At 40.7% G+C, this 25383-nt stretch overlaps 1 protein-coding gene across 1 annotated transcript in view; it reads right to left on the minus strand.

Annotated features, from left to right (window-relative positions):
• Positions 1-25383, minus strand: part of LOC131265102 (nephrin-like) — an 84703-nt gene that overhangs the window by 32607 nt on the left and 26713 nt on the right. The window contains exons 4-8 of the mRNA XM_058267367.1: positions 13951-14103; positions 6005-6178; positions 720-1010; positions 477-644; positions 253-384 (exon numbers count right to left, since the gene is read on the minus strand). Coding sequence (XP_058123350.1) covers positions 253-384; positions 477-644; positions 720-1010; positions 6005-6178; positions 13951-14103 — 918 coding nt within the window. The remainder of the gene's footprint in view (positions 1-252; positions 385-476; positions 645-719; positions 1011-6004; positions 6179-13950; positions 14104-25383) is intronic.

Here is a 25383-nt window from a genome sequence, read left to right on the forward strand (position 1 = left end):
TTTCCTAATAAGAACGCGCGTGTGGCTAGTGCTAAGTTACACTTTTTATGGAGCGCCACTGCCATTCAAACAAAGTGCCCTAAATTCTTTCTAAATTAACCAAGCCTTATCTGTTTGATCTTGAAAAGCGGAAAATTATATACTTTTGTGCTATGAATAAGCAATAACATAATTTTCAATCAGTTTGACAGACAGGGTTTTCAACTTCATGACGAAAATAGATTCAGAAAAAGAATTATTCAATTTACTTACGTAGTACGTTCACTGTGTGTGTTGATTGTACATTTTCTGGCAGTTGCATGTTGACTCCGTGGCAGATAGCAACCAATGATCTTTTGTTAGACTCCACGGTAGCAGTAATGTTGGACGTTGTCACCCAGCCTCCTGTATGTCGCGAAAATTGACTCATTGAGCACAGCTTTCTTATTATGATCGTCGATAATATCGTTTAATCCAACCATCAAATCTGATCTTACCTTCGGGACTGGGAACAATCTTGGAGGTGGCATTCGACATTTGTCTTCCATTAATCACCCATTTGATGTCCGCGGCCGGATTTGATGCAGTTGTTTGACATTGCAGCGCAACCGAGTCTCCGGTACGAGCCTCCGATGGTCCTGAGACGATGACTTGTGTTGGAGCAACTGTGAAATAAAATATTAAAAAAAAATATATAAACATACGTTTCCCTTTCATCGCATGGCATCGCGAAGACTTACAGAGCACATTAAGTGTAACTTCCGTCTTAAGAATTTTTGTCGCCATTATGTTGTTTGCCTCGCAGCGCAACCGAGCCTTGTTGTCGGTGGCCTCAGCCACGAACGCATACACGTTCTCCGATAGGCGATCCGTCGTCCGGTACGCCATCCGGGCTTGGTTGCCATTCTTGTACCAGATTAGTTGGGCCGGTGGATTACCACCCCGGCTTCGACACACCAGCTCTACATGTTGGCCACGACGAATAGCCTCACCGTGGATGTATCCTTCGATATACGGAGCACCAGGAGGATCTGTGTGAGGATAAGAGATTTATGAGGAAAAACTAGAATTAAACTTTGCATTCAATCAGTAGGAAAAATTATGACTCAACAGATGGAATGAACCTGAACATCATGATATCTATCACAAAACTGATAAGTTCAATTTGATATTTAATTAGCTTAATTTCCGGTAAACAAATAATAGAGGTTAGATTTTTTTCAATAATATCTCTCGATTTTTATCTGCTTAAAAAACCCAATAAACAACAATTGAGCATTTATCTACTTTTTTTTTTTTTTTTTAAGTGGCACGACATCCCCTAGTGGGACAAGGCCTCTCTCCGAAGAGAGTTTGTGTGACCGAAAGACGGTATATTATAGAACGGTGGTCAGCCGTTCGTAATACCGGAGGGTGCCAGACTCGAGATTCGATCCCACACCTGTGGTGTGGTGTTTCCTCGCGCTACCGCTGCGCCATGGGCACTCCCTTTTATCTACTTTAATCCTACTTAATTCGCGACAGTTATACGATTTTTCAATATTAGTAAACAAAGGTACAAATAAGCAAAAAATTATGCCGAAAAGCAGCAGTCTTTAATTTTTAATTTTGACGATGCTTAGGGTAAGTGCACCCATAGTGGAGCTAGTACCAATAGTGGTTGTAGTGGAATAAAATCCTAGCTCTACGCCGATATATATACAATGGAGTAATTTGTTCTTCTATGAAATGTTCTTTGATCTTCTGCGGAGTGTTAAAAAGATGAACCATCTGATTCCGTAATATAGAAGCTCCAAAATTCATATTTTCTAAACAGGTTGTCCCAACATGCTACATTCCTTAAGAATCTATAACGAATAGCATGATTTCCTTAAGGCTATAAATCACTGCAAAATCATTAAAACTATATGATTTTGCTTCTGACATACCCCAATATAGTTGATTTATACGAACTTAGTGCATTTTAGCATAATTTTATTATATTTTCATAGTTTTTACTATAGTGCCACTATAGGCACAAAAACTCAATTTGTTCCTATAGTAGCCATAGATTTTTTCACAAGTATATTTTAGTTTTATTCCGGTTTTGGCCAATATAATCAGGTAAATTTAGTGATTTTATTCTGTTTCTACAAAATAAAAAAACCGGAACTGGAGAGAAGGCTCAGCAGAAGAAGCAGAGAAAAGAAAAAAGAAAGCGGGCGCAGGATACACTATAAAGTATATACTACAGTTTAAGCTGTAATATTCAGAGCATTTTTTAATGAATTAAAATTGGACATATTTCGGTGAATCAATACAGTCTTTTCAATGACAACGCATTGGCCAAGGAGTATTTTACCGTTCTGTTTGAAATATGCTTCAAAACTAAGTAATAGTCAAAATATATTCAAGTTTTTCGTACTACCACTACTATAGGAACACGATACCACAACTATAAGAACCATACCACCATAATAGGAGTAACCGACTAGGAAGAAAAATACGCTTTTTTTCGGGTATTTTGTATGGTTTACGGTGAAAATAGATGTTTTTCAGAAGAAAATTCATGTTTCGATCATAATTGATTCAAATATGTAGAATATAGTGTTCTTAACACTCATAAATTACACCTAATTGGTATTTATATTACTAAGTGCACCACTATTGGTACAGTTACCCTATGTGTGTTCGATTTCGTTGTAGTGTGACGGACCAGTATACTGTTATTTTTTTTAACAAGGGCTCGTTTCTCCTAATTTGAATAGCCATGAGCTGAAGCTGGGGGCATGATGTATATGCAGAATATGCAGAAAAGGTAGACATTGATTCACCAATATAATGAAAGTACGAGGGCCAGATTTATGAAAAGACGATGCTTGGAAAAGGATGCGGCGTCCTTTGTATTCTATTCATCCTTTCTTATCCTCACATCCCACAGTTGTCTTCAAACGTTTCTTTGACCTTACCCAAACATTTTCACGCAAGTGATACCCACCCTTTCGTGGGTTGGTGAAATTAATTTCTTATCATATTGTGTTTGACTTTCGTGGCTGAAATTTACATGTTCGCTGTATTTTGTCAGCATTTTGCGCGCGTGTGAGATTCGTGTGTGCTCTTGTCATTAGGGAAGGGAATGGGAAGGTCTTGTCGCCGGGCTCCAGCGGATCCGTCGGGTACGTTCCGGGAAAGTTTTCTTCGCTGCGCATAAATAATGCCAGAAATGCTAATTTTCTTAGATAATGTGCGCGATGTGCGGCACCCGCCATTACGGAGGTGTACCGGGTGGCGATAAGTAGATTGAATTTTAATGCCAACATTGTCGTCATTTTCCGTGCACTGCGCTATCGTTAATGTGCAGTTTTTCGCTCTCTCAGTTTCGGGCTCGCGTGCTCTGCGGCAAAACCGCAAGTTCGAGATAAGATGAGGTGCGGCCTTCACCTTTTTGAAGCCCGAGCGCCAAGGCACGTAGCGCCGGGTCATGTTTATCGCTTCGTTTCGGTGCAGGATGGACCAGGATCGGAGTTTCGGTCTGCTGGCGAGCGCGACTCGCGATAGATCTTGCGCTTTGTGCAGAAATGGCTAAAATGTAGCATAAAATTGCTTTCTTGGCGTTTTGCGTTCTCCGCCTTACATGCTGGGGCTGCTGCATATGATGAAAAATCGAAGCGGATAGCTATTGAAATGCCAGCCGCGAAGTGCTGGCCTAACGGACGGGGCACTTGCAAACCATAATCCGTTTAATGTGATGTCATTTCCCGGCTGCCAGCTGCAAGGATGCCCTGTCGCGTCGTGAAGTTTCCCGACAGCTAATCCCGGGAGTGCATTTTAGAGGACGTTTTTCGTGTGCATTCTGGGTAGAATACATACATCAAGGGTTGTGAGAATATGTGCCCTCCGCATGCTACACAAAACGGGTGCCGAACCGAAAGGAAGGGTTGAATGTGAGAGACGAGAGGAAGAATAAACAAGCATTACGTGTCACCCCGAGGTACGTTCGGGGGCTTGGTGATGGAGGTATTTTGATGGATACTTTCATATTTTACGTGTGGGAAAACAGAAAATCGTCTATTAAAATGGATGCATTTTCGATAAGAAAGATGCATGTAAACGGTACGCTACAGATATTTTCCGTTTCTACAAAATCAGCTTCTAAAATTGATATGCCAAATTCTACCAAAAAAGGGTTGAAAATGTTCAAATTTATGGTTATATTTTCTCGCTTAAAAAAGATTTTAGAAATATGTGTTACCACAGATTCCTCGGTGTTTTATTCACATGATTCTCACAAATTTGAAACAACTTTAAACTTTTTCAAACCGTTTTTAATGTTATGCAAAGTAGTTTTCTATTATCCTCACTGCATGGCAAAATTTTTGCAATATTGATTGCTTCCTTAGTCAAATTTATATTTTAAAGCACCTTCTTTTCAAGCAATAAAAGTTCCCTGTGTTTGGAACGAATTTAATAATACTCAAAAACATTTTATCGACCCCCCTTTTAACATTTATTTTTAACCCCCCTTTTTTATGTTCGATTATCGATAAACGATTTTAACAGGTTGTGATTATACAGCTGAATTGATTCAAACGATTCAAGTTATGAAGTTTACAAGCATCTTCCACCATGTGTCAAATTATTGTGTTTTTACATTTTACTTTACTTTTTATGGTGCATCTGGAAAAATCATTTTCTCTAAAACTACTGGCATTCATTCATGTTAAATCAAAAATGCACAAAATGAAAAATTCATTGATGATAATATATTAAATTTATGTAAAACATTTTTTATTAAACGATTTTTGTATTACAATAATAATAATAGTAACAAAGAATGTTATAATGAAACAAAGTTATTGAACAAGTTTAAATCGTCAACCAGCATTATTACATATACTTTTATATATCTCTTTAAGCCATTTTAACGTACATCACCTCTAAACTTTACCAGAGGAATTCTATACTATTTGCCAGAGGAAAACATTATGGTGGAGCTACAAATCTGCGTCCCTAGCAAGTGATCCAACGATGATGCTGTTGACTCTTGAAATATTACACTTCTTCCTTTCCTTACTTAATACCGAGCAAGGATTCCTCCGTTGTGAACCCTTTGTTGTGCTGTTATTGCGAATAGTTGGAATTTTCTTACCATGTCGTCTTGGCATCGGACGCGGTGCAGCTTCGCATTTACACTCACTCGTGTCCCACGCCATGGGTTACGTTTTCATTTTCATCATCTAAACGCGACGCTATTTGAGCCTTCGCACTTGTCCAGTTGTTTTCCAGAAATCGGCGCGCCTCGCATTACTCGAAATGAAAAGTTATTTTGCTACGTTGTAATGGAAGCTGGCGCCTTTCTTCACGAGTTCGCCATTTTATTTGCTTCGTACCCCCCTCTTTCGACAAACTCCCTCTCTAGCCTAGCTCCATCGATGGTATTAACATTCTTCCCGCGCACCGAACTCCGAGCAATGACAGGCACGCTCTGCCCTCGGGAGGTGAAAAGTTTCCCCGATTCGTTCCTTCCGGGTTGTTCACTGTTGCTCGGTTTCCTTTCGCTTCCGGTCGGAAGGGGGATTGCTTATTGCTGCGGTCTGCAGTTTTAAAATCATACCCACGCGCTCCGACTACAAAGATTTCCAAACCCACAGTCCAGCAACAACAGGCCCCTCCGGGCGATCCTCTATTGATTGAGAAATCATACACTCCGCGCAATTTTCAATTGGCCTTGGCTTGGTCGACACCGAGTCATCGATGGGAAGGAACCATAGGCGAGGGGGTAAGTAAAATGAAACCAAAAAACACAGGAATCCCTTCACTCGCCATGCTCTATTGGCTGCGAGGTACGTGACTAGGAACCCATTCCCGCGGTACCAATCAAACGAGCTCGGCTCTTTCGTCTCACTTGCCCCTTCTCCAAGGCACCTCGGCCGATGAGCGTATAAGTAGCCATTAGTACACTTCCAGCGGTGCGGAAAAAGGGTTTCAAGAACGATCCCACTCAGCCGCAACGAACGGAAAGAAGAAGCAGGTCGGAGGTACTTACACAGCACTGACAGTTGGACGGTCGCTTGCATTGGACGGTCCTCCAGGATCGCTTGGTGTCGGGCCTGACACGTATAATCGACGTAGTCATCGTCGGCTGTCGGTCGGAGTCGCAGCTTGGAAGTGACCGTGTATCTCCGCTCGTCGGTTTCGGTGATCTTGGTGTCGATGGTTTCTGTGGCAAAGAGGAAGAGCAAGAAGAAGAAAAAAATAATAAGAAAGACAAAACATTATAGAGTACAACTGACAAGTTGGTTTCGAAAAACTGGGACATTTTGCTGCTCACTTGAGCACGCGTCAGAATCATTGACTTGAATCTGTAAAGCCGATATGTACATTTTCTCAGGAAATATGGATGCCTCCAATCAACACATGCTTAACACACTGTTTAAGGGTTACTTTTACGACTATCATAAAGCAACCAAGAAGTATTTAAAGAGCATTAAGTTAAAGCACCAAATAGATAAACATGAAATTGTATTCTATTTTGAACTAGCTTGACGCCCCGGCGTTGCTCGGTGACGAAGGGGTTGAGAAAAGAAGTTAAGTTAGCAATTGTAAAATTTAGATGATTTTATCAAAAAACAGTGATCAAACAAACCTTCAACAACATCTGTAGTATTTAAACTTAATGTGTGAAAAGTTTCAGAAGCGACGGTTCAGGATTGGTCGAGTTTTTAGTGTACACAGAACTCCATACATAAAAAAAGCTAAAATATGTAGTAGATTTCCTTTAAAGTAGGAACCCTATTATAATATGACCATACACCTCAAATGAAGAAAAACTGCTAGTCTAGTAAAACTGACTTTTAATTGACTGGTATTTTCTTTAGATCCTATCTGACATGACGTGCTTTAGGCAATTGAGGGAAAAATATTTGTCCATTAAGGGAATGATGCTCTCGAAAAGACTCAAGAGAAGTAAAAACATCCAAAAATGTATGACCCTTGTTTGCAGAAGGTACCGATAACAGGTAGTCTTTAAAAACTAACATTCAATTAAGCTCGCCCGAACATTCCATCCCGATAGAGCCGGGATCAAAAGAGCCTGATTGTTCAAAAATTGAACGTGCCCTTGCCACGACCCCGCATGATGCACACGTGCCGTTTCCGGAAAGAAAATAGCTCGGTAGTATTTCACCGAAACGCTGAAGCAGCACGGCATGCCTTTCTTGCTTTACTGTCGGTTTCATTCTTTCCGCTTCCAGCTTTCGATGTTTTTCTTCTCCAGCACAGAGCTTAAAAATTGGAACATTGTTGCAACGACCATGGGGATGGCCATGAAAGCCCCAACATCGACTTATTTGTTCAGTAATATCGTCATCATCGAGCCCGCATGCCGGCCCGCTCTGCTTGTTACAGTTATTGATTTTTATTGTCAGAACACCAGCAGGGTTACCGCACTGCTCCGTGAAAGGGCGTCTCTGGTGTCCGTTTTGGAACCGCCGGCCCTGGGGTAAGGATGTTGCTGCAGCTGTCTGTCTTGGTCATCCGGTTCCTATCATCATTGTTTAACAAACGCAACTACTATCAACTACGGATCCTTCGAGAGCATGAGCGAAGGGACAAGACTGCCGGGCGTGGGGCAGAATCACTGATAAAAAGCTCATTTTCCTTATCCCAAATCTCGGCGATGGCCGACGATGCTGGGATGAAACGTACGGGCAATCTGCTTTTGTTCTTCCATCACGGCAAGCTTCCATGTAACGGCAGGCTGCAGTGCACGTATGTTATGGTAGCATCATCAAGTGCTCTTTCCTGCTGCAGATGGTGATAATTTTAAGTGCTGTTTATTTTAGACCAACCAACCCTCAGGATCGGGTGAATCGGTTGGGTTAGTGGTTGCTTGTACTACCAGCGTAATATTACTTCCGTCACTGCTCGTTCCATCAGAGGGCAACGAGCATGTCGTTGGAGCTTGGCATTGGAGTAACGAACACTTGCGTTAAACTGGATAACACAACGATGATACATGTCGATCACGTTTTCGAGTCGTATGTTTACCTACGCGGAGTCAGTTGGTCCGGTCTGCGCTATTCAGTTTTTGCAATCTTTGCGGAGTTTGTAAAATAGTCGAATAGCCTGCAAAATTTGACGTAGTGTGAGTCATGTTCAGAGCATATTTTGCATGAGATGAAAGATATGGTTCGGTTGAAAACCCCATCTTTTTTGCGTTTTCAGACAAATTATGCAGCGTTTGTTATGAATTCCATTATCTCAAGAACAGCCACCATTCGTTTTGAAATCATCGTTTGGTTTCTAAGTTGTCGTAACTCGTTATTCATTATTATTGCACAGTTCAATTTACTTTTCAATTCACCACTTTATTTATATTAAATACAAAATTTTCTCCTAAATGTGTTTATATATTATTAAAAAGATAAGAAAAGACAAGTTTTAAAAACAAGTGTTGCGCCTTATGCACCTTTAGGCTAGATTCATTCATATGAATCTTTGACCTAAGAGTAATCCAGATAGATTCCCAAATCTTTTGACATTCGAATCATGAATCTTTAGAAACCTTAACGAATCTTCATGTTTTGGTCATTGTTGTGACTCCAGTGACAAAAACGGATGTCGATTCCTGTTCCCAAATCAACAAATAGCACCGCATACTAAGTACTTAACAGTAAATTATATGGCATTTGCAGACAACGTGTTAAGGACGCATATAAGGTCTCTGTTAAAGATGTCTCCGATTCTCATCATCTTCAGCACTGCCTCACTCGTTTCAGCGCGTGGTGTTCAGCTAATGGGTTGCGAATTAATGTTAAGAAGTGTTCTGTGATAAGCTTTTCGCCTAAGAAGTCTCCTATAAGTTTTAATTATCATGCTGAAGGCTTCTCGATCCCACGTTTGGAGGTTGTCAGGGACCTAGGTGTTCTGCTAGACAGTAAATTGACGCTCTCTGACCATTTAAACTCTACGATTGCCAAAGCTCTACGTCAATTAGGTTTTAGTTTTCGTTTTTCTAAGAGCTTTAAGTCCGCGTTTACGTTAAAATCCCTGTATTGTTCGTTGGTAAGACCAATTTTTTAGTTTGCGTGTACTGTCTGGTCACCAGTTCAAATTACGTGGATTAATAAATTGGAAAATGTTCAGAAGAGGCCCACACGTGTCTTGTTTTATTGTTTACCATGATCAAATCGTATGTGCCGTCCTCCTTAGAAGACTCGCTGTTTATTGTTTGGTCCCGATTCTCTCGGAAGTGGGAGAAAAGTTTCCCAATGTCTTCTTGTTTAGAAACTTTTCTCAGGTTCGGTTGACGCTCCTGATCTCTTAGAAAAAAATAATCTCCATGCACCGTCGAGAATCTAGAGAAGCGCAAACGCTTTACAGCCGGAGTTTCGCCGAACTGTACCCAGGACCCGGTTTTCCAAATGTGCCTGCTTTATAATGAATGTAGTGCGTTGTTAGATTTAAATATGTCGCTAGGTGAGGCAAGGTCCACAATCAGAAACCTATTTTCCAATGCTTAATGTGAATAGTTAGGAATAAGCGTTATGTAGGCCAGCGGCCAGATAACCTTGTATTAAATAGTAATAATAAATAATAAATATCCCAAAAGCTATAAATTAAATTAGTCTTCTTCCGCTTGGCATAATGATTGCCTTGGTCATGCCAGCCTGCTAAGAGTTAGAATTTAAACCCACGCCATCGAGGGCGCTCGTGGGCCGATTTTCTAATCGCTCGGCTGTCACCGACCCTCTCCTCAAAGTAATGTTGTTAAAATGTTTTACAAAGACTTAGAATATTATGATAATAAGCATATTTTAGGTAGCATTGAAGTTTCAAGAAAATATTCAGAACTTAATTTAAAATGGTTTTGAAAGCAAGACGTATTGGCAATGTTAATATAAATACAAATAAATATTAAACCAAGCTCCATTTAACACCACCCCACTGAGTATGCAAATTGTATGTTTAAGAACCGAGAACGTGACCTCAAAAAAGTTGGAACACAAAGCATTTGCTCAACCCACAACTTGTCGGTGTGGTTTGTTCGATCATAGCTTAATGAGACGGCGTTTCACTTTTGATAAATCTTTTGCGGTATTTCAAGTTTTGTAATTGGCCGTAAAACCTCAAAACTCTTTCATCGGACCGGAAGTTTCGGTCGATACCGGATAGCGATTGATGAACGCAACTCGGTCGACCCAAAGCAAAGCCGGGAAGCTTCACTGGACATAAACGTGACTCGCATCAGAGATCAGTTGAACCGACCGTGCTTCGCTTGGTTGTGCCACAACGACGGGCCGTATTTAATTGTTCTGGAAGTGGATTCTTTTGATCAACATCATAAAACGTTGTGTGCTTGACAGGGAGAGAGAAAGGTTAAAGCGACATGCTCCCCGGAAGTACTGAGAATCGAAGTATCCTTTGATTCCAGCGGTGACTAGAAAGTAAGTACCGGTTGGGGGCATAATTGTAATTGGGTTTGGTTAATAATATTGCCTACCCAAATTTAATTTGCGATATTTTTTATAAGCGTTATGGGCGCTTATAGACGGCTTTATAGACGAAGCTGATATTACAATAAGTATAATAAAAATCATCTTTCGTAAAACATTATGTGCATGACCCTCTTCAAATTGAACTGTTTCAGTACATTTCAGACAATTGGTGAGCATAGGAGTTGTCAAATCCTAAAAAACTACCAAGTAAACTATAAATACCACTAATAAGAGCATATATTCTTATTACCAAAATTGTATGTATTTTAAAAAAATTGAGTTCTTTAAAAATAACATTTATCATATAAATTAGCTATTGAGCGATTTTGAACAGCAGGATGTTTTGATAACTCTGTCAATGCTCTGGGTTTTAGATCAGAAATTTATCGTTCAAGCATCAAATGAAAAATTCTTTACCATTTTTTCCACCGACCTTTGACTTCTTTGTCTTTCGGACTCCAACGAACAGTACTCTACAAAAGCCCCATCACTTTGCGGACCTCGATTTTGTCTTTCAACGCCCGGACACTAAAGGCATTTCCATTTTGTCTTTATGTATTCTGATGGGACTACTCTTAATTTGTGCGTCAATATCGACTTTCATGGCCGGCGAAACAAGTGGCACCGCTGCGGAATGTCACCAAAGACAATCGAGATCTTGTGTTTGTGTGTGTATATACATGTGTGTGTGTGTGTGTTGGTATATTCTCGCTGTACTGACCCAGTCACAACCACGAGGGCGGGGTCATGTTCGAAGGGGGTCTTCAGCTAGCCATTTTTTGTCGTCTTCTTCTTCTTCTTCTTAACTTCGTCGAGGATTTACTCCAGTACGGCTATTGAATCCAGCTTCCTGGGCCTTCGCAAGCTAACCTGGAGACATAGACCTCTTTAGGTTAAGGACTGGCAACTAAAGGCCATATGTCCTGATTTTCTGTGGTTTTCGATTTTCTGTAGGCGTCGCCTTTTGACTGCCACCATGCGGCCAGGAGCACTGCTAGCCAACCACGCTAGTGCGCAGTCAAAATGCGGCTGTTCACCCGCCGTAACGAAAGGAAAATTTCCTTCCGTTTGTCAGATCGCACGAAACTCGTGATCCGCTTGATTACTCAAACAGCACGAGATGTGCGTCGGCTAGGATTTCTCTGACTTGAGCTCCAGCTCGGCGGCACCACGCGGCCGTGCCTAAGATAACCTTACTTTTCAGCTAACCCTTTCAGGAACCTCGTGCACTGCTAACCATCCGCTCTGATGCGACGCCGAACTGGAACTGATTTTTTTGTCGTCAAGGCACAAGGCTCGGCCGAAGGAGGCTGTAGCATATTTATGACATAATTACAGTTCATTTTTATGCCCACCAGCTCCGGGTCGGGTCGTGGCTCCGGGACGACGGAAAGTCCAACCGTTCCAAAAGCTCCCATGCTCGGCTCGGTCCCGCACGGCTCCGGAAAGCGGTCATCGGGGAGAAATTAATTGAGCCTGGGATTTTTCCACTTGAACGATTCGTTGCCCCGCACGACGGGCGCAACGGGAAAGGGTACAAAGGGTGGCAAACCTTTCGGATGTGATGAAACTTGTCATAATTTGTTCTCATTATTTCCGGGGCGGTCCCGGCAATGCGGCAGTCACCAAATTCCAAGAAGTCAACGATTATTAAAGGAGGCAACACTTTTTTCACTGATCTTTTCATGCAACAATGCAAAGGATAGGGACCGGTGAAATTGAAAAGAAAAATGATAAAATACAGTCTTTACCCTGTGGAAGGGTTGTCCTGCTCCCGCATGTGCATTAAGTTTCAAGAAGTTTTAAATACCAAAAAACGAAACGATTTAAACTTGCTGGTGGCTACTACCACACCGATTACCCTTTTGACCCGGGTGTCCTTTTTTCACTTTTATTTTTACGACCTATTTGAGAAGTTATTTGATATGGGCATAATACGCTGCACATAAATGTTTTACAACATCGAAACAGGTGCACCTTTTTCACCAGCTCGATATGTTAAATTATTGTCTTTGAGACTGTCAACTTCCCTGAGATTAAAAACTAGCTTAAAAAGTATGCACACATGCGCTAAAATTATATTTAATCAATTTAATTCCAAAATAATGCCGGTAAAACTATTTCAAAATTTTGTGAGTAGAGTGATTTATGGCCGGATAATTCTTGGTTTTTTGTTTGTGATTCTCGAAAGCTCGTCTTAAAATATTATCTCTATACTCGATCTTGTACAATCAAACATAAAATCGATTCCGATAAACGAATGAAAACTGACCTCATCATACTAGTAGGGAAATTGGGAGAAACCGGTGTCAGTGTGTACGAGATAATAGTGGACAATTCGTGGCAACGCTACTATTTACCGTACAGAACAGCTACGATTGCTGTAGAGTGGACTAGTGAATAGTGGTTTTTGTGGTTACGTCTTTGGGTACAACTTTGGGCAGCAACTAATTTAGTCCTGCGTGAATTGTGGAGTTAGATGGACCATTTGCGACAATGTTGCCATTGCTGAATGTATTATTATAGTGGTTAGGCTTATTTGATGGTGTTGAATGGTTACCTAGCATGGTGCAGATCTGTAACTGGACGTGGGTGGTTCAAAGGGTCAATTGTGGGATTTTTGGTAAGAATAATTAAAATAACTGAATGTCATTCAACTAATTGAGCCTTTAGAAATTTAAATTTCCTTTTAAAATAATGGAACTAATTGGAATTTTCATCAAACAGTTAGATCACATTTTATGTTGAATAACTTCCTCTGTTGTAATTATTAGTTTAACTCAAAAAATGCTGCAAATTTGTACAATTGTGATTGGGTTTTTCATCATGCTCTTCATGTTTTATGTTTGTAAAGAGGGTTAGCAGGGTTCGTTTAACCTGTATTTAGTTTTTAAAATTTACAATTATAAATATCTGGTACCAGACATACCACATCAATGCTTTTTGGAGGCAAATTATTTCTAATAAGCGTAATGGGTCACATGTCCTCATATGGTTGTTTCCATATTATATAAATACAAGTGCTAGCAAACGTTTTTGAGAAAATAGAGAATTTTCGATCACGATTAGACAGTGTTCCTTAAAAGACGTCTCCTATTAAACAACCCCAAATTATTGCAGCACAAGCTTCATGTCGAAATACTTCGGTCGTATCTTGGTTGCTAAAGTATTGTTTGAAAATCGTTTGAATTGAAGAAATTGGAGAATGTTTTGTATCAGTTTAAATTTGTTATTGATGTGAATTTGTTAGTGTTTTGCTTTTATAACAAAACATTGAATTAAACGTTGAACCTTGCTCAACTCGAAGGCATGACGTCTAACGGAACGTATTAAACTCCACTTTCCGAACGGCAGGCAATTGCTTTCTGGCATTAATTTTCAAACCTTACGTGTGTCACGTGCCAAAACAGATTTGGCGTCTGGAAAACGGGGAACCGCAAGCCGAGCGAACGCGATGCTGGAATGGAAAATGTAGGAACAATCTCTAGCTTACCTGATTTGTACTCCACATTCGCCCGGTACCAAACGATCTGGGCGGCAGGCTTGGCGTTGGGTACGATGCAAGTCAACGACAGGTCTTGGCCTTCCCGTACCTCGGCCTTTGCATGCTGGCTGTAGCCTTGGATTTTAATCGACGACGGTGGAGCTGCCGGCGGGGCAATGGTAGTTGTGGAAGTGGATACCCACCGGAAAAGAAAAGAATCGGACAGATGAATTAAAACGATGCCAAATTTTTCCCACCGTAACGGCGTCCCCTAGTGCGATCCCTCATGTCCCTCGTTCTACACCCCTGTCCAACATATTAGCTTCTCCGATACGCGAAAGTTGGTCGTCAACGAACTGCGAAACTGTGACCGTGAGGAACAGCCCGATGCGGAGCGTTTCGAACGTGATTGCGAGCTGGAAAAGTTTTTTCCGGTCGCGCTGCAGACGACCCGTGCACCTGTGTGTGTATGTGACTTGGGTGTCGTTCCGTTCCGTTAGCAGGTTAGGTGACCGTTTGGAAAATCCCACCAGCCGTAACTTTCCCACAACTTGTAGCTCCGCAGTCGCAGCAAAACGCAAGCGTACTTTAATTGAATGAAATATTGGTCTGCGTATTGTCGACCTGTCTGGCGAGCAGGATGGGGTGCCCATGGGAATGGATGGGGAGTGCTATAAAAATCTAATTTTATAGTGATTTGTTTCCCTGTGTTCTGCGAGCTGGCGCTTTAATATTTTATTTCTGCCCTGACGCTCGATTCTGATTCAGTTCCTCTACGGTATTGTGTGCAGGTGTGTTCTGGAGTGGTGGTGTTGGTGGATTTTTAATTCCGTCCCTGGCAACCCGGAAAAGGCTTGCGCATGGCAATTTTCGAACGCGATGGTGTACACCTTAGGAGTAGAACGCTTTGGCAGAAACAACATGTTCGTTGGTAATAAAAATTCATTAAATATAACCTTCTCAAATGGCATTTATTTCATGCACTCATTAAAAGCAACTCCATATCGCGTCTGTATCGAATATAACCAGCCTGTTTGGAAGAAACTCGAGACTTTCTTTCAGACTTTAGAATGTCTTACCAAAAACCCTCAAGCACACATACATTTTTTAACAACTAAACGCTGCGTGTAAATACCTAACACCGCTTACGTTTCTTTTTTTTTTTTTGTAGACTAAATGACTCTTGGTGACCTTTTCACACAATCCGTAATTTGTGTGTAAATAAAAAGTATTGTAGGAGTTTTCATACTTATGCAAATTGTATATTTTCATCGATTCTAGAAGAAAATTAAAATTGAAACCTTTTTTAAAAATGTTTGCAGACGGAGAAAGTTAATGTGATTATATGACATTTTCTATCAAACATAGATATTTCGATATAATAAGAAATGTACGCTAAGCCGAGTCTTTAATATAATTTAATTTTAGTAGAGTATTTCCTCCACTATTTAAACTATTTTATTTAGATTTGGTATGCTTGGGGTGAGGATAAATTTTACAAGCAATTGAAAATACGTGTCTCTTGCAGGTTTTCCAACTTAAGTTTTTCACGATCGTGAGAAAACTAAAGTTAATTTATTTTGATGTTTAAAACGCTCACGTAATCGTGTTAATGGATCACATTGCTTTTCTATGTTTGAAAATAAAAAAAAGATGGATTTTGGTACGGTTATTCCAATTTTTTTAGTGTGAATCCAGTTTTGTAAGCCTATTTATTAAATTCTATTTTCACGACTCGGTTTTATCTTAAATTTGATTTAGCTTAAATTTGGTATTTTTGCTCGATTGGTTTTGGAATTGAGTTAGCTTGTTTCAATTTAATAAAGCTTGAATATTGCTGAAGAGTTGCTTTTCTTTTATATTTGATTTGAAATTGGAGTGTACGTATGTATGGAATATGTATGGAAAAATAGAATTACATAATCAAGCTTGCCCAAATACTAAATAGTCAAATGACTAAGAACACGGACGTCAAAGAAATGGACTCGAGTCCCCTTTAAGATCATAGCTCGCCACGATGTCACCATCATTTCATTAAATGACTTCAACTGAACACAACTTTTTCGTGTTATATACTGATGTGAGTTGCACTTCATTTGATGAAAATCAGTTGATGTAAACGTTCCCTACATGATGGTTGCATGTGAGTGTATGTGTTGAATGAATGCTGGTCAGACTCAATTTACATATCGCCCCTTTAGCGAACAGGCGACCACTTGCACGAATGTTCAACCATCCACCACCCATTGGGTGCTTTATTCCATTTCGAACCCCCCGTGCTGCGTTCGGAAACTACTTCTACGGTGAATTTTCTTCTGCAGCGAACTCGAAACCATTGGTGACACAGGACCGAAATTGAAAAATTACCAGTTAGCTCGAGGATGTGCGAAGGTAAAATTTTGCACCCGATTGAATTTCAATGAGCATGCGGCAGGGAAAACTTTTCCCACTAAACGATTTTTCTGTCCATGCACCGCGGAGAGCGCGGTTGATGCAAAGGGGTGGAAAAGTGACTGCATCGGCGGAACCTGTATCCCGGTAAGACGAGACAAATCAAGAGCGCGCGTGTGTGTGTGTGAGTATGCTTTCTTTTTCCTACGTCGAACGGACAGAAGAAGACTAGAATGGCACTTGCGGCTCAAGCGACCGAAAGGTGTTGTTTCAGAGTGTTCTTTTTCGGCTAAAATATAGGGTAAGTGCAGTTGTGTTTCTGTCTTCTTTTTCTTACGAGTGCGCGGAGAACTGAGAAGCAGAAGTTCTTCGCAGGCAGTTCAAAAGTGCACGGCGAATCTTCAGTCGATTCTTCAGCTGGTCGGAAGTTGGCAGCCATTTGTGGGATTCGCAAAGCAGCAATGGATAGCAACGGGCCGACGGAACGGTGGAATGGAGCCTGCTGTCTTTTTATGCAAACCGTCCAATACTGCTGGGATGGTGCACTTTTCTCCACACTCACATACATCAGCATTTCTTGCGGTGCTGCTTTCCATTTCTTTCCGCAAATGTGTGGGCATGAAGAAAGCGCACGCTTGCACGCTGCAACACGACGGAAAAGGAAAATGCTCCTCGAGCCACTGAAAGTCCGTGCCATAAGCTCTCGGTTTTTGGTTTGCAGGGTGGGAAAATCCTTCGCTTCGTCCGCTTTTTCCACCCTTTCACATCCCATTGGGGCTGAGGTGCGGGAAAGCCTTATGCAATCGCTGTAAAAATACATCGCAAAGGAGGCAAGAATGGAGGGAAAAGCGAGTCCATTTTGGGAACCCGTGAGTGCCGGGAGGTGAAAATATAAAACACACGCTCCGAGGGATGCGCGCGCGGTGCGGGGACGTAGGGTGGAAAATAAATCTCGTATGGGTGCCGTTTCCGTGGCGTTCGGTGTTTCGGAGCGGAGGCATAGGGCCGGGATGGGCGCAAACATCCCCTCTTCAACGACAGACCGGGGTGGATTCGTTTTCAGGGAGGAAAAATTTTCCCTACCCCAAAAGTGCCAGATGTGAAATGTGCGCCGATAAGTTCCGCCGAAAGCCCTCTCGAAACGGGCGGTGGCCTCCGCTTTGCGGTGGGGTGGGTTCCCGGGCGGATGCTGTTGCCAGCATTCGGCCATCGGCTTGAGGCTCGTGGGAAAAAAGATGTTTAGTACAGTACTATTTGTATGTGTGGGTGTGTGGGTGTATGGAAGGGGTAGGGGTCTGCGGTGGTGTGTATGCCGAAAAACGGAAACCCCCGTCGGCGGAGGGAAGGCTTGGTGAACTTTTCTAAAGTCGTTTTCATGGATAAAAATTTTATGATGAATTCTCAGTACAGACATCGAGAGACTCGAATATGGGACCAACCATCATAAAAAAGGCGGAGAAGCTCACGGGTATGCGGGAAGGCACACCCGAAATCGGTGCGAGGAAATGGCTGTTGGATCAGTGTGGATTAGATTGACTTTCTTTTTCGCATGCCTTACACACACACACACACACACAGACACCCACAAAAGCACACACATTTATGTGAACACTTTATTTCTCTGCCCTGGTGTGCCTTTCGCTACGGGAAAACGGAAAGGATAAAGTTGATTTCTCGCGAAAGGGTGTTCCCAAATCCGCAGCACGTGGTATTCGGCAAACGTTCCATTAGATTGGATGCCCCGCCGTCGGGGTGAAGGCTTGAAGGCGTGCTTTTAACGAAATGTGGCATATTTTCCAAGACGCAGAAGGCGGTGAATGGTAAAAGTTTGTTAATTTGAGTCAATATTAGCGTTCGGTATATAATGCAATTGGGAAATATATACACCATTACAAACGGCGGGTACTTTGGGAGATGTTAAAATGAAATGCAAGTGATATTTTTAACCTTTCGTAGACGTAAGTGATTCCCTGTGTACTGTTTGCCTTTTAGCAAATGTATTGCTATTTGCAATGATTCTCGACCAGGTTTATAACGAAACAGGTTAATAAAAAATGTAGTTAGAAATGCTAGAAACTTTAAACAATTAAATCTTAGAATACCACACACAATGTTTATTGTAAAATGTTTGTCTGTGTAAAACATCAGCTCATGAAATACTCATGCAATACTTATGAAGTTATAAATCTCAAGTTAGTTTAGCACAGCTTCAATTAATTAAATTATAATTTTTTTAAGATGAAGTGCAAATAATTTATTATTGTTTTATTTGCTTATTTAGAAATATCATCTTCTCGTGTCAAAAAATGATGAATTTAAAAATATTTCTACCAGCCAGTATGAACAATGTTGCTTGACTGAATATTCAGAGATGTTTCAAGTTGAATGTGCCAAAAACGTGTGAAATCATAAATTACCGATTTATGGCAACAGACGCAGATTAACAGACAACAGGGGGTTTAGATGTTCGACAGTTTAGCTTAATTATGAAAAAGTACATGTCATTGAAAATAAGTTCAAATTGTTATTACGTTGAACCAGTGTTTTAGATGACGAGAAAGCATCTATACTAATTTGTTTAAATAATTTGGTTATTACGAAAGTGTTTCAATTGAGCATAAGCCGTTGTCGGATAAAGCAATGACTTCAATAGAACTGAAATTTTGCGTGTAAAATAACAGTTTTTATACCATACTTCAGATTCAAAAACCTAGGGTGAACTAGACTAGTCTTACATGTATTTTTATAACTCGTGTTGGCATTGGTACGAGATGCAGCTTTTTGGAAGGTGTTTACATAATGTAAACATCAAATGTTGGTAAAAAAGAAGGCACAATTTAAAGGCCTATATTTAATCCTATATTGATTATAGATAATGAATTGATTGTGGTAAAAGTGATGGTAAGTATTAAATGATGTTAAAAAATAAATTATAAGTAAGCTGGTATGAAGCTAAGTCATATACCGGGTTGAAACGGTTTTATTTTTTAACATGCTGGTAGTTCTATGCTAAAATCTAGAACATTTACTACTCTTTGGCTTCGAAGAATTTTCCACTTCATCGACCTCCGGATCACCTTTCAACAGCGAATACCCAACACGTGTCGTGCAACTACTGAAGTGTCCAAATGGTGATGGAATAAAGAAGACAGTCCACACAAAATAAAATATAACAGATTCGTTTTGCAGCGTTTGTTTTTATTTTGCACTGGAAGGGTATCGGTATTTTTGGTTTATTTTGGGATGTTGTTTTGTTCGTGGCAAACATATGGGAAACAACGAATCTCATATGTATGTAAATGGAGCACAAGTTTGGCAGTGATGGAATTGCGTCATCTCGTTACGGTCCCAGGGGTCAATCCGGTTCGATTGGAAATTTTTCCACTTTTGTGAGGCATATTTGCATCCTCCTTCTTAGTAGCATAGCAATGATGCATTTTTTCACAAATTCAACCATACAGTTAGTGAAAAAAAGTCATTTCCCTTTTAGATTATTGCGAGACTAACATAATTTATTGTTTGCTCATATTTACTGCATTTCTGACATTTGATAATTTCTTAAAGCAACGAGCCCCTTTCACATTTCTTTACCATCATATCTACTTTAGTTTGAACTATCGCACACAAAGCCAACAAAGACAAGTTCGCTTTGAGTTAGCCAATACATTTTTAATATCCAGAAAGGTCTGTCCGGTTTCTCCGAAAAAACGAAAGTTTTCCGGATGGATGCGATCGGATCCTGATTCCATTTTAGTTTGACCCTTTGGGACTTCCTAATGCGATGGAAACTGCAACGAAAAGTGTGTGACCCCGAAAAAGGCACTTCTGTTTTAGATCGGACAAGAACATACAAAACAAAAAACAACTAAATTGAATCCAAAATGGCACCAACTCGGCCATACATACAGGCTACACCTTCTGGAAACTTTTTAATAAGAACCCTATCCAGCGGACCTTGGGTACTGGGCATTTCCATATTTTCAATAAACTTTTGCGCCTGCCTATCGATGGTGCCATGTGTTCGATGGGCAAACAAAATAGAAAGAAAGTGACATGATGGATAAATGGTTAAAAAAAAGACAACATATACTTAAACTCTTGCAGTTACCCTTGAAACACAAGCACTCCAATGACCGGACTCCCGTGGGACACGATAAAAAACCGATATCAACCAAACGGATCGGAACATTCGGGTCCAAAACGGTCGTCTCCAGGGCAATACAGGGACATCTGGAGTGCAACGGATGGGCGGCTCGTGTACTGGCGAACATCGATCGACCTTTTTGTGAAGGTTCTTTATCCCCCCTGGCAACCTTCCCCTGCGTTTCATTGCGCAGTTTAATGGTTTCATTTTCTGGTCCGTCGCAACCGAAGGCCCTCTCAAAACCGCACAACGCGGCCTTGTTCCGACGGTCCGAGCTCGTGCCGAGATCAGCCAGCGTTGCTGAAGGACCAAAAGCAACGAATCGTCCAGAACGAGCCAAGGTAAGTCTATTAAATTCAATTACGTAATGATTTTATCCATTGCGCTCAATGGTTTATACGTTTGTCAAGCTCAGAACCGTCGAGTTCGGGTCACGTCCTGAAGGCGGGCTGCATTCTCCGAGTTCTACGGCAGTGGAATTGCTTGTCGTCTAACTACCGGCTAGTACGGTTCGTCGGTAGCGACAAAAATGTCGTGTCCCTACCATTACCAATGCGTGTTTTCTTTGCTTTGTTGCAGCGGGATCGCTGCTGTCGCTAACGCTAACGGTTTTCCTGATTCTGTTCGTTGGATTACGATTTCCTTCCAAAGAACGAGATGGCCCGTCTTCGCCTTGTAAGAAGCGGTTGAAGCGCTGGACGACACGGCGGAGTTCCTGTCGGTAGGCTGGAATGGTAATTGCACCGGCGTGGACTGAATGCATGTACCGGAACATGATCAGCATCGTTGAATGTTGGATGCAATCCGCAACGCAATTGAATCACGTTGTGGCAAAACATTAGCGATCGATTGCGGTTGACTATTTTTTGTTCGTTGGTATGCAACTGCCGCAAAGCAACCAAGGTGGGAATACTGAATCGGGAGGGATTTCTTTTCGCTACAAAATGTAATCTTTCGCAAGAGTGCAAGCAATCGCGTTTTTTTTTTGCTTCCATTTTGGACGCGGTATCATCGATTGGGTTTATGCTTCGTTGACATTTCGTTGGCTCGTCTTGTAGATAGAAACATCCAACGAAAAAATCTCATCAATGTATGTCAATATAGGTTTCCAAGAAGGGCTCTGATGTCGTTTTCGTAAAAGTCGCGTTTCGCTTCTCATCATTAGGGCAAGTGTCACATGTCACATTAATAACCACAAGAATTTAAGGAAGTGCAATCACCCTAAAGCTTGAATGAAAATTAGTTTAATAATCCATGTGATATGAACAAAGAGATTAAAAAAAACTCGTTTTGTTACATCTAACCGCGCAAAAGGGAACTTTTCATATTTAGTACATTTGTTTTGTTTTTTTTTTTTTAATGCGAATTCATGTTACACACACAAAGATGCACGTTTGATTATATTCAGTTTAATTTTTGGGTAAAATCCCAAATGAGGAAGTTTCTTAAAAGTTATTCATAGCATTTCTAACGACAATAATGTCTGTTCAACAATCAGAAACAATGTCAAAATAGTTTTTGGAACTATTATAAGAATATGGAAAAATCAAGGGTGTGACTTTCGAAAAGCTATTATTTAAGATTTGACTTTCTTACTCATATTGTATAAACGAACTCAATAAAGATTCCGAATATTAGAACTATCTACAACTTATCGCTCGTTGAAAGTAACTCATCGCCCTCTGGTGTAAGTTCACCATTTCATAAATCAAGTAATTCAATCAATATGAAGTATAAAAAAAAAAAATGTACAATACGGCCTGGCCGTCCAAATATATATAAAAAAAGTATAAAAAAACCTTTTTTACATTATATTATTCCAACCAAGAGAGTATAATACTGCTTTCAATTTCCTTTTGGTTCCTTCTGATCATCTGAGGGTCAGTGGAAGGTCAGTATAGTTATTTTGAGATAGCATTCCGGGCACCAGTCCAGCGCCGTTGGGACGGCGACCATATCCCGACGCAATGAACCAAATGTTGAAAAACACGACCAACTTACGAGCAAGATAGAAAAAATACGCCTTAAGTTTAAAGTGCATGCACAGAAATCACTGCACTGCGGATGAAGCAAGTGTATATTGATGCAGCTAGCACGGGCGTCCAAAAGCGTTCGGTCAACCGATAGACGGGCTAATATTCTGGAAGGGCAGGTCACGATCAACTGGAGCTCGAAAGGAAATAAAAGCACAAATGGAACTGTACTAAACGGAGAAAACATCGAACTAAAATGCAGCATTGCCAGCCAATGCCTTCTACCCTCCCTAAAGTTGGAAAATCTGTGATATGATGATAAATGCTATTGACCTTGGCTTAACAGGTTCAATGAAGGTTTTATTTTTTCAATTTGCTGATAGTGTATTTTTTAAATGTCCTTCTTGTAACCGTTTTCAGTGTGGATTCCTGTGTAAGGAATTTATTCAAGTCACGAAAATAGGGAACAAACAAGTTTTTCGCACTGATTAATTTATTATGTATGTTTAATTGCTTTTCCAAATGATTGATTTATTGCCAAATTTAATATTTTCTAGTAGTAGGGAAATCAACTACAAATCAGATTTGCACTATATTCTTAACCCTCAGCGAAATTAATCAGACATGCAAGAATAATCTTGACAAACGTCACTTGCAAAGTGAATGTGCATGGATAAATTGTAAGGAACTGGACTTTCTTTATACTTTTCTGAGAACTTCCTCTTTTATTGGTCAGACTACACTCAGGCATACGTTCATTGTTACGAACGGTTCGTATAAACCGTGTAACGACGCAGATTGGTGTAACGGGCTGAGAACCCAGATGTTTTGCGGAACTCTCATTAAACTCTTTGAGTTTCAATTTTCTCACTCCCGTTTCACTTATGGTGTTGAAATTATTAGTACAAAATTTTACAATGTAGTAGAAGCTTGGGTTCTATCGTAACATTTTGTTTTTCATTTAATAAATGTTTTCTCCGTTAATTTGAATCAAATTAATGAATTATTAATTAGATTCACGGATTTCAAAGTATTTTAGAATAAATATAAATGCCAGACTATTAACTATTTTTAAAAGTTTGGTTATGTCTGAAATGAACATAGGGGTTGTATAGTTTGAATGAACCTTTATAGTACGCATAGTGATATCCTCAGGTTCGTCTTTTTCGTCTCGAAAACTTCTCTTAGACTTAATATTCGTATGCTGAATGATCACGGAACCTCTTATCAACGCTTCTCACCATTTTTCTCTAGGCTCTGACCAGGATCATTGAAACTGCTTCGAGCACCGGCTCTTAGAAAAATGTGAAAAACGGAATGGAGCCCGGTTGCCAGCATTGGAAAAGCCGACGCCAATCACCGGCCTTTGTGTGGGATGAAAAATGCCCGCTGCGTTTGTTTGTGCTTCTCGTCGGTGACAATAGCTTAACAACGGTTGAATAACACATACCCGACAGTGCGCTCCGATTTGCGAGCCCTAAACCTTGAGGCTGCCTCTTTGCAAACGCTAGCCATGTGACACATCGGCTGTGTTAGTGTGTATAATACGATGTGAGTGTGAGCGAAGCTTCTTGACTATTGGTTCGGCAGGGTTTGGGTCGAAGGAGGGACAATTTTCATCCACCATAGTTGCCAACAAACGACAGCAGGCGTACGAAGCCGGCTTAAGGGTCGGCTTTACGAGGGGCTTACGGTTCGTCATGTGAAACCTCAACCCGTTCGTGCGCTCTGCACAACGAGATTTATTATAGCATCCATCATTGATTGCGTTTGCTTTCATTCGTCGCCGGGCCTGCATTGGGCGTTGTCGTGACAACTGGGAAAAAATTGGCCAAGTTCCTCCCGAGGCGACATCGGTGGAAAGATGTGAACCATGGGCGTCCACAGCTGGCGAAATCGAGTAGAGGAAAACGTTTTCTGGGTCAGAGAAATGTTCCACTCATAAAATGGTGTGGTGAAGGTGAACGGAGCAGGAAAGTATCTCTATCGAAGAAAATCTTCCCTCGACACTGAACTTCAAACGGTGCAATTTTCTTGCCTTCCACTGCTTCTCATGCTATATGTGCCGTGAAGTTCAAGTGCAGTTTACCCGTTCGGCCAGCTCCGTACGTCAAAGGAAGAGGTAACAATCCAGAACAGCATCTGGAGGTTTCCGGTTGAAATCGCTCTTTCTCGGTAGATTTCATTTCATTTTCCTACTGTCGTAGGTTCTACCGCTACAATGCCGGCTGAATGAACGAATACTTTCGGTTGATCATACCGTGATCGAAAGTGCCCGAAAGGATCGAGAGGATGGCAACAAGATTGAACGGATGCAGAGCTTTCTTTCGTGAGCCTTCAATTCCGTTTCTCACGAAAGATGTATTCATCGTCTCGAGGACTTTGTTCATCACAAGCAGGACGTCCGATCACCATTGTTGATACATACAGTGTCAAGATAGGATATGTTGAGCTTCGCAAAGCGATGAAAAAATAAACGGATAAAGAAATGAATATTCATATGAACAAATGCATGGCAGTAAAGTTTTACATAGGAAACAAAAGTACACCGTCCTATTTTGTAATCACAATTTATAAATTGAAACATTGTCAAGTAATACTACATTATGATGATAAACGTTTGTGCTGTCCCCAACAATCAACTTGTGATCGAGACAGAGAATGCGAAACCACGCTCTGTTTTCAAAATTATATAAAATGACTTGTGGTAATTTACAGTTAACATCAATTAAAATTATTGTATGTCTTAATGCCACATATTTATGAGCATAAATTACAGACCAAACTTTAAAAATTCATCGCACTTTTATTTGTGGTTTAGTTTTTAAAGGATTGTTAAATTTGTTGTTCACGTATACGAACGTACATATTCTTTTTTTTTCTATTTTTGTCCAACTTTGTTTTCTATTTTTGTCCAAAAAAATTGTGAGTGAG

Source organism: Anopheles coustani, chromosome 3 (assembly GCF_943734705.1).
Source record: "Anopheles coustani chromosome 3, idAnoCousDA_361_x.2, whole genome shotgun sequence".
Lineage (NCBI taxonomy): Eukaryota > Metazoa > Arthropoda > Insecta > Diptera > Culicidae > Anopheles > Anopheles coustani.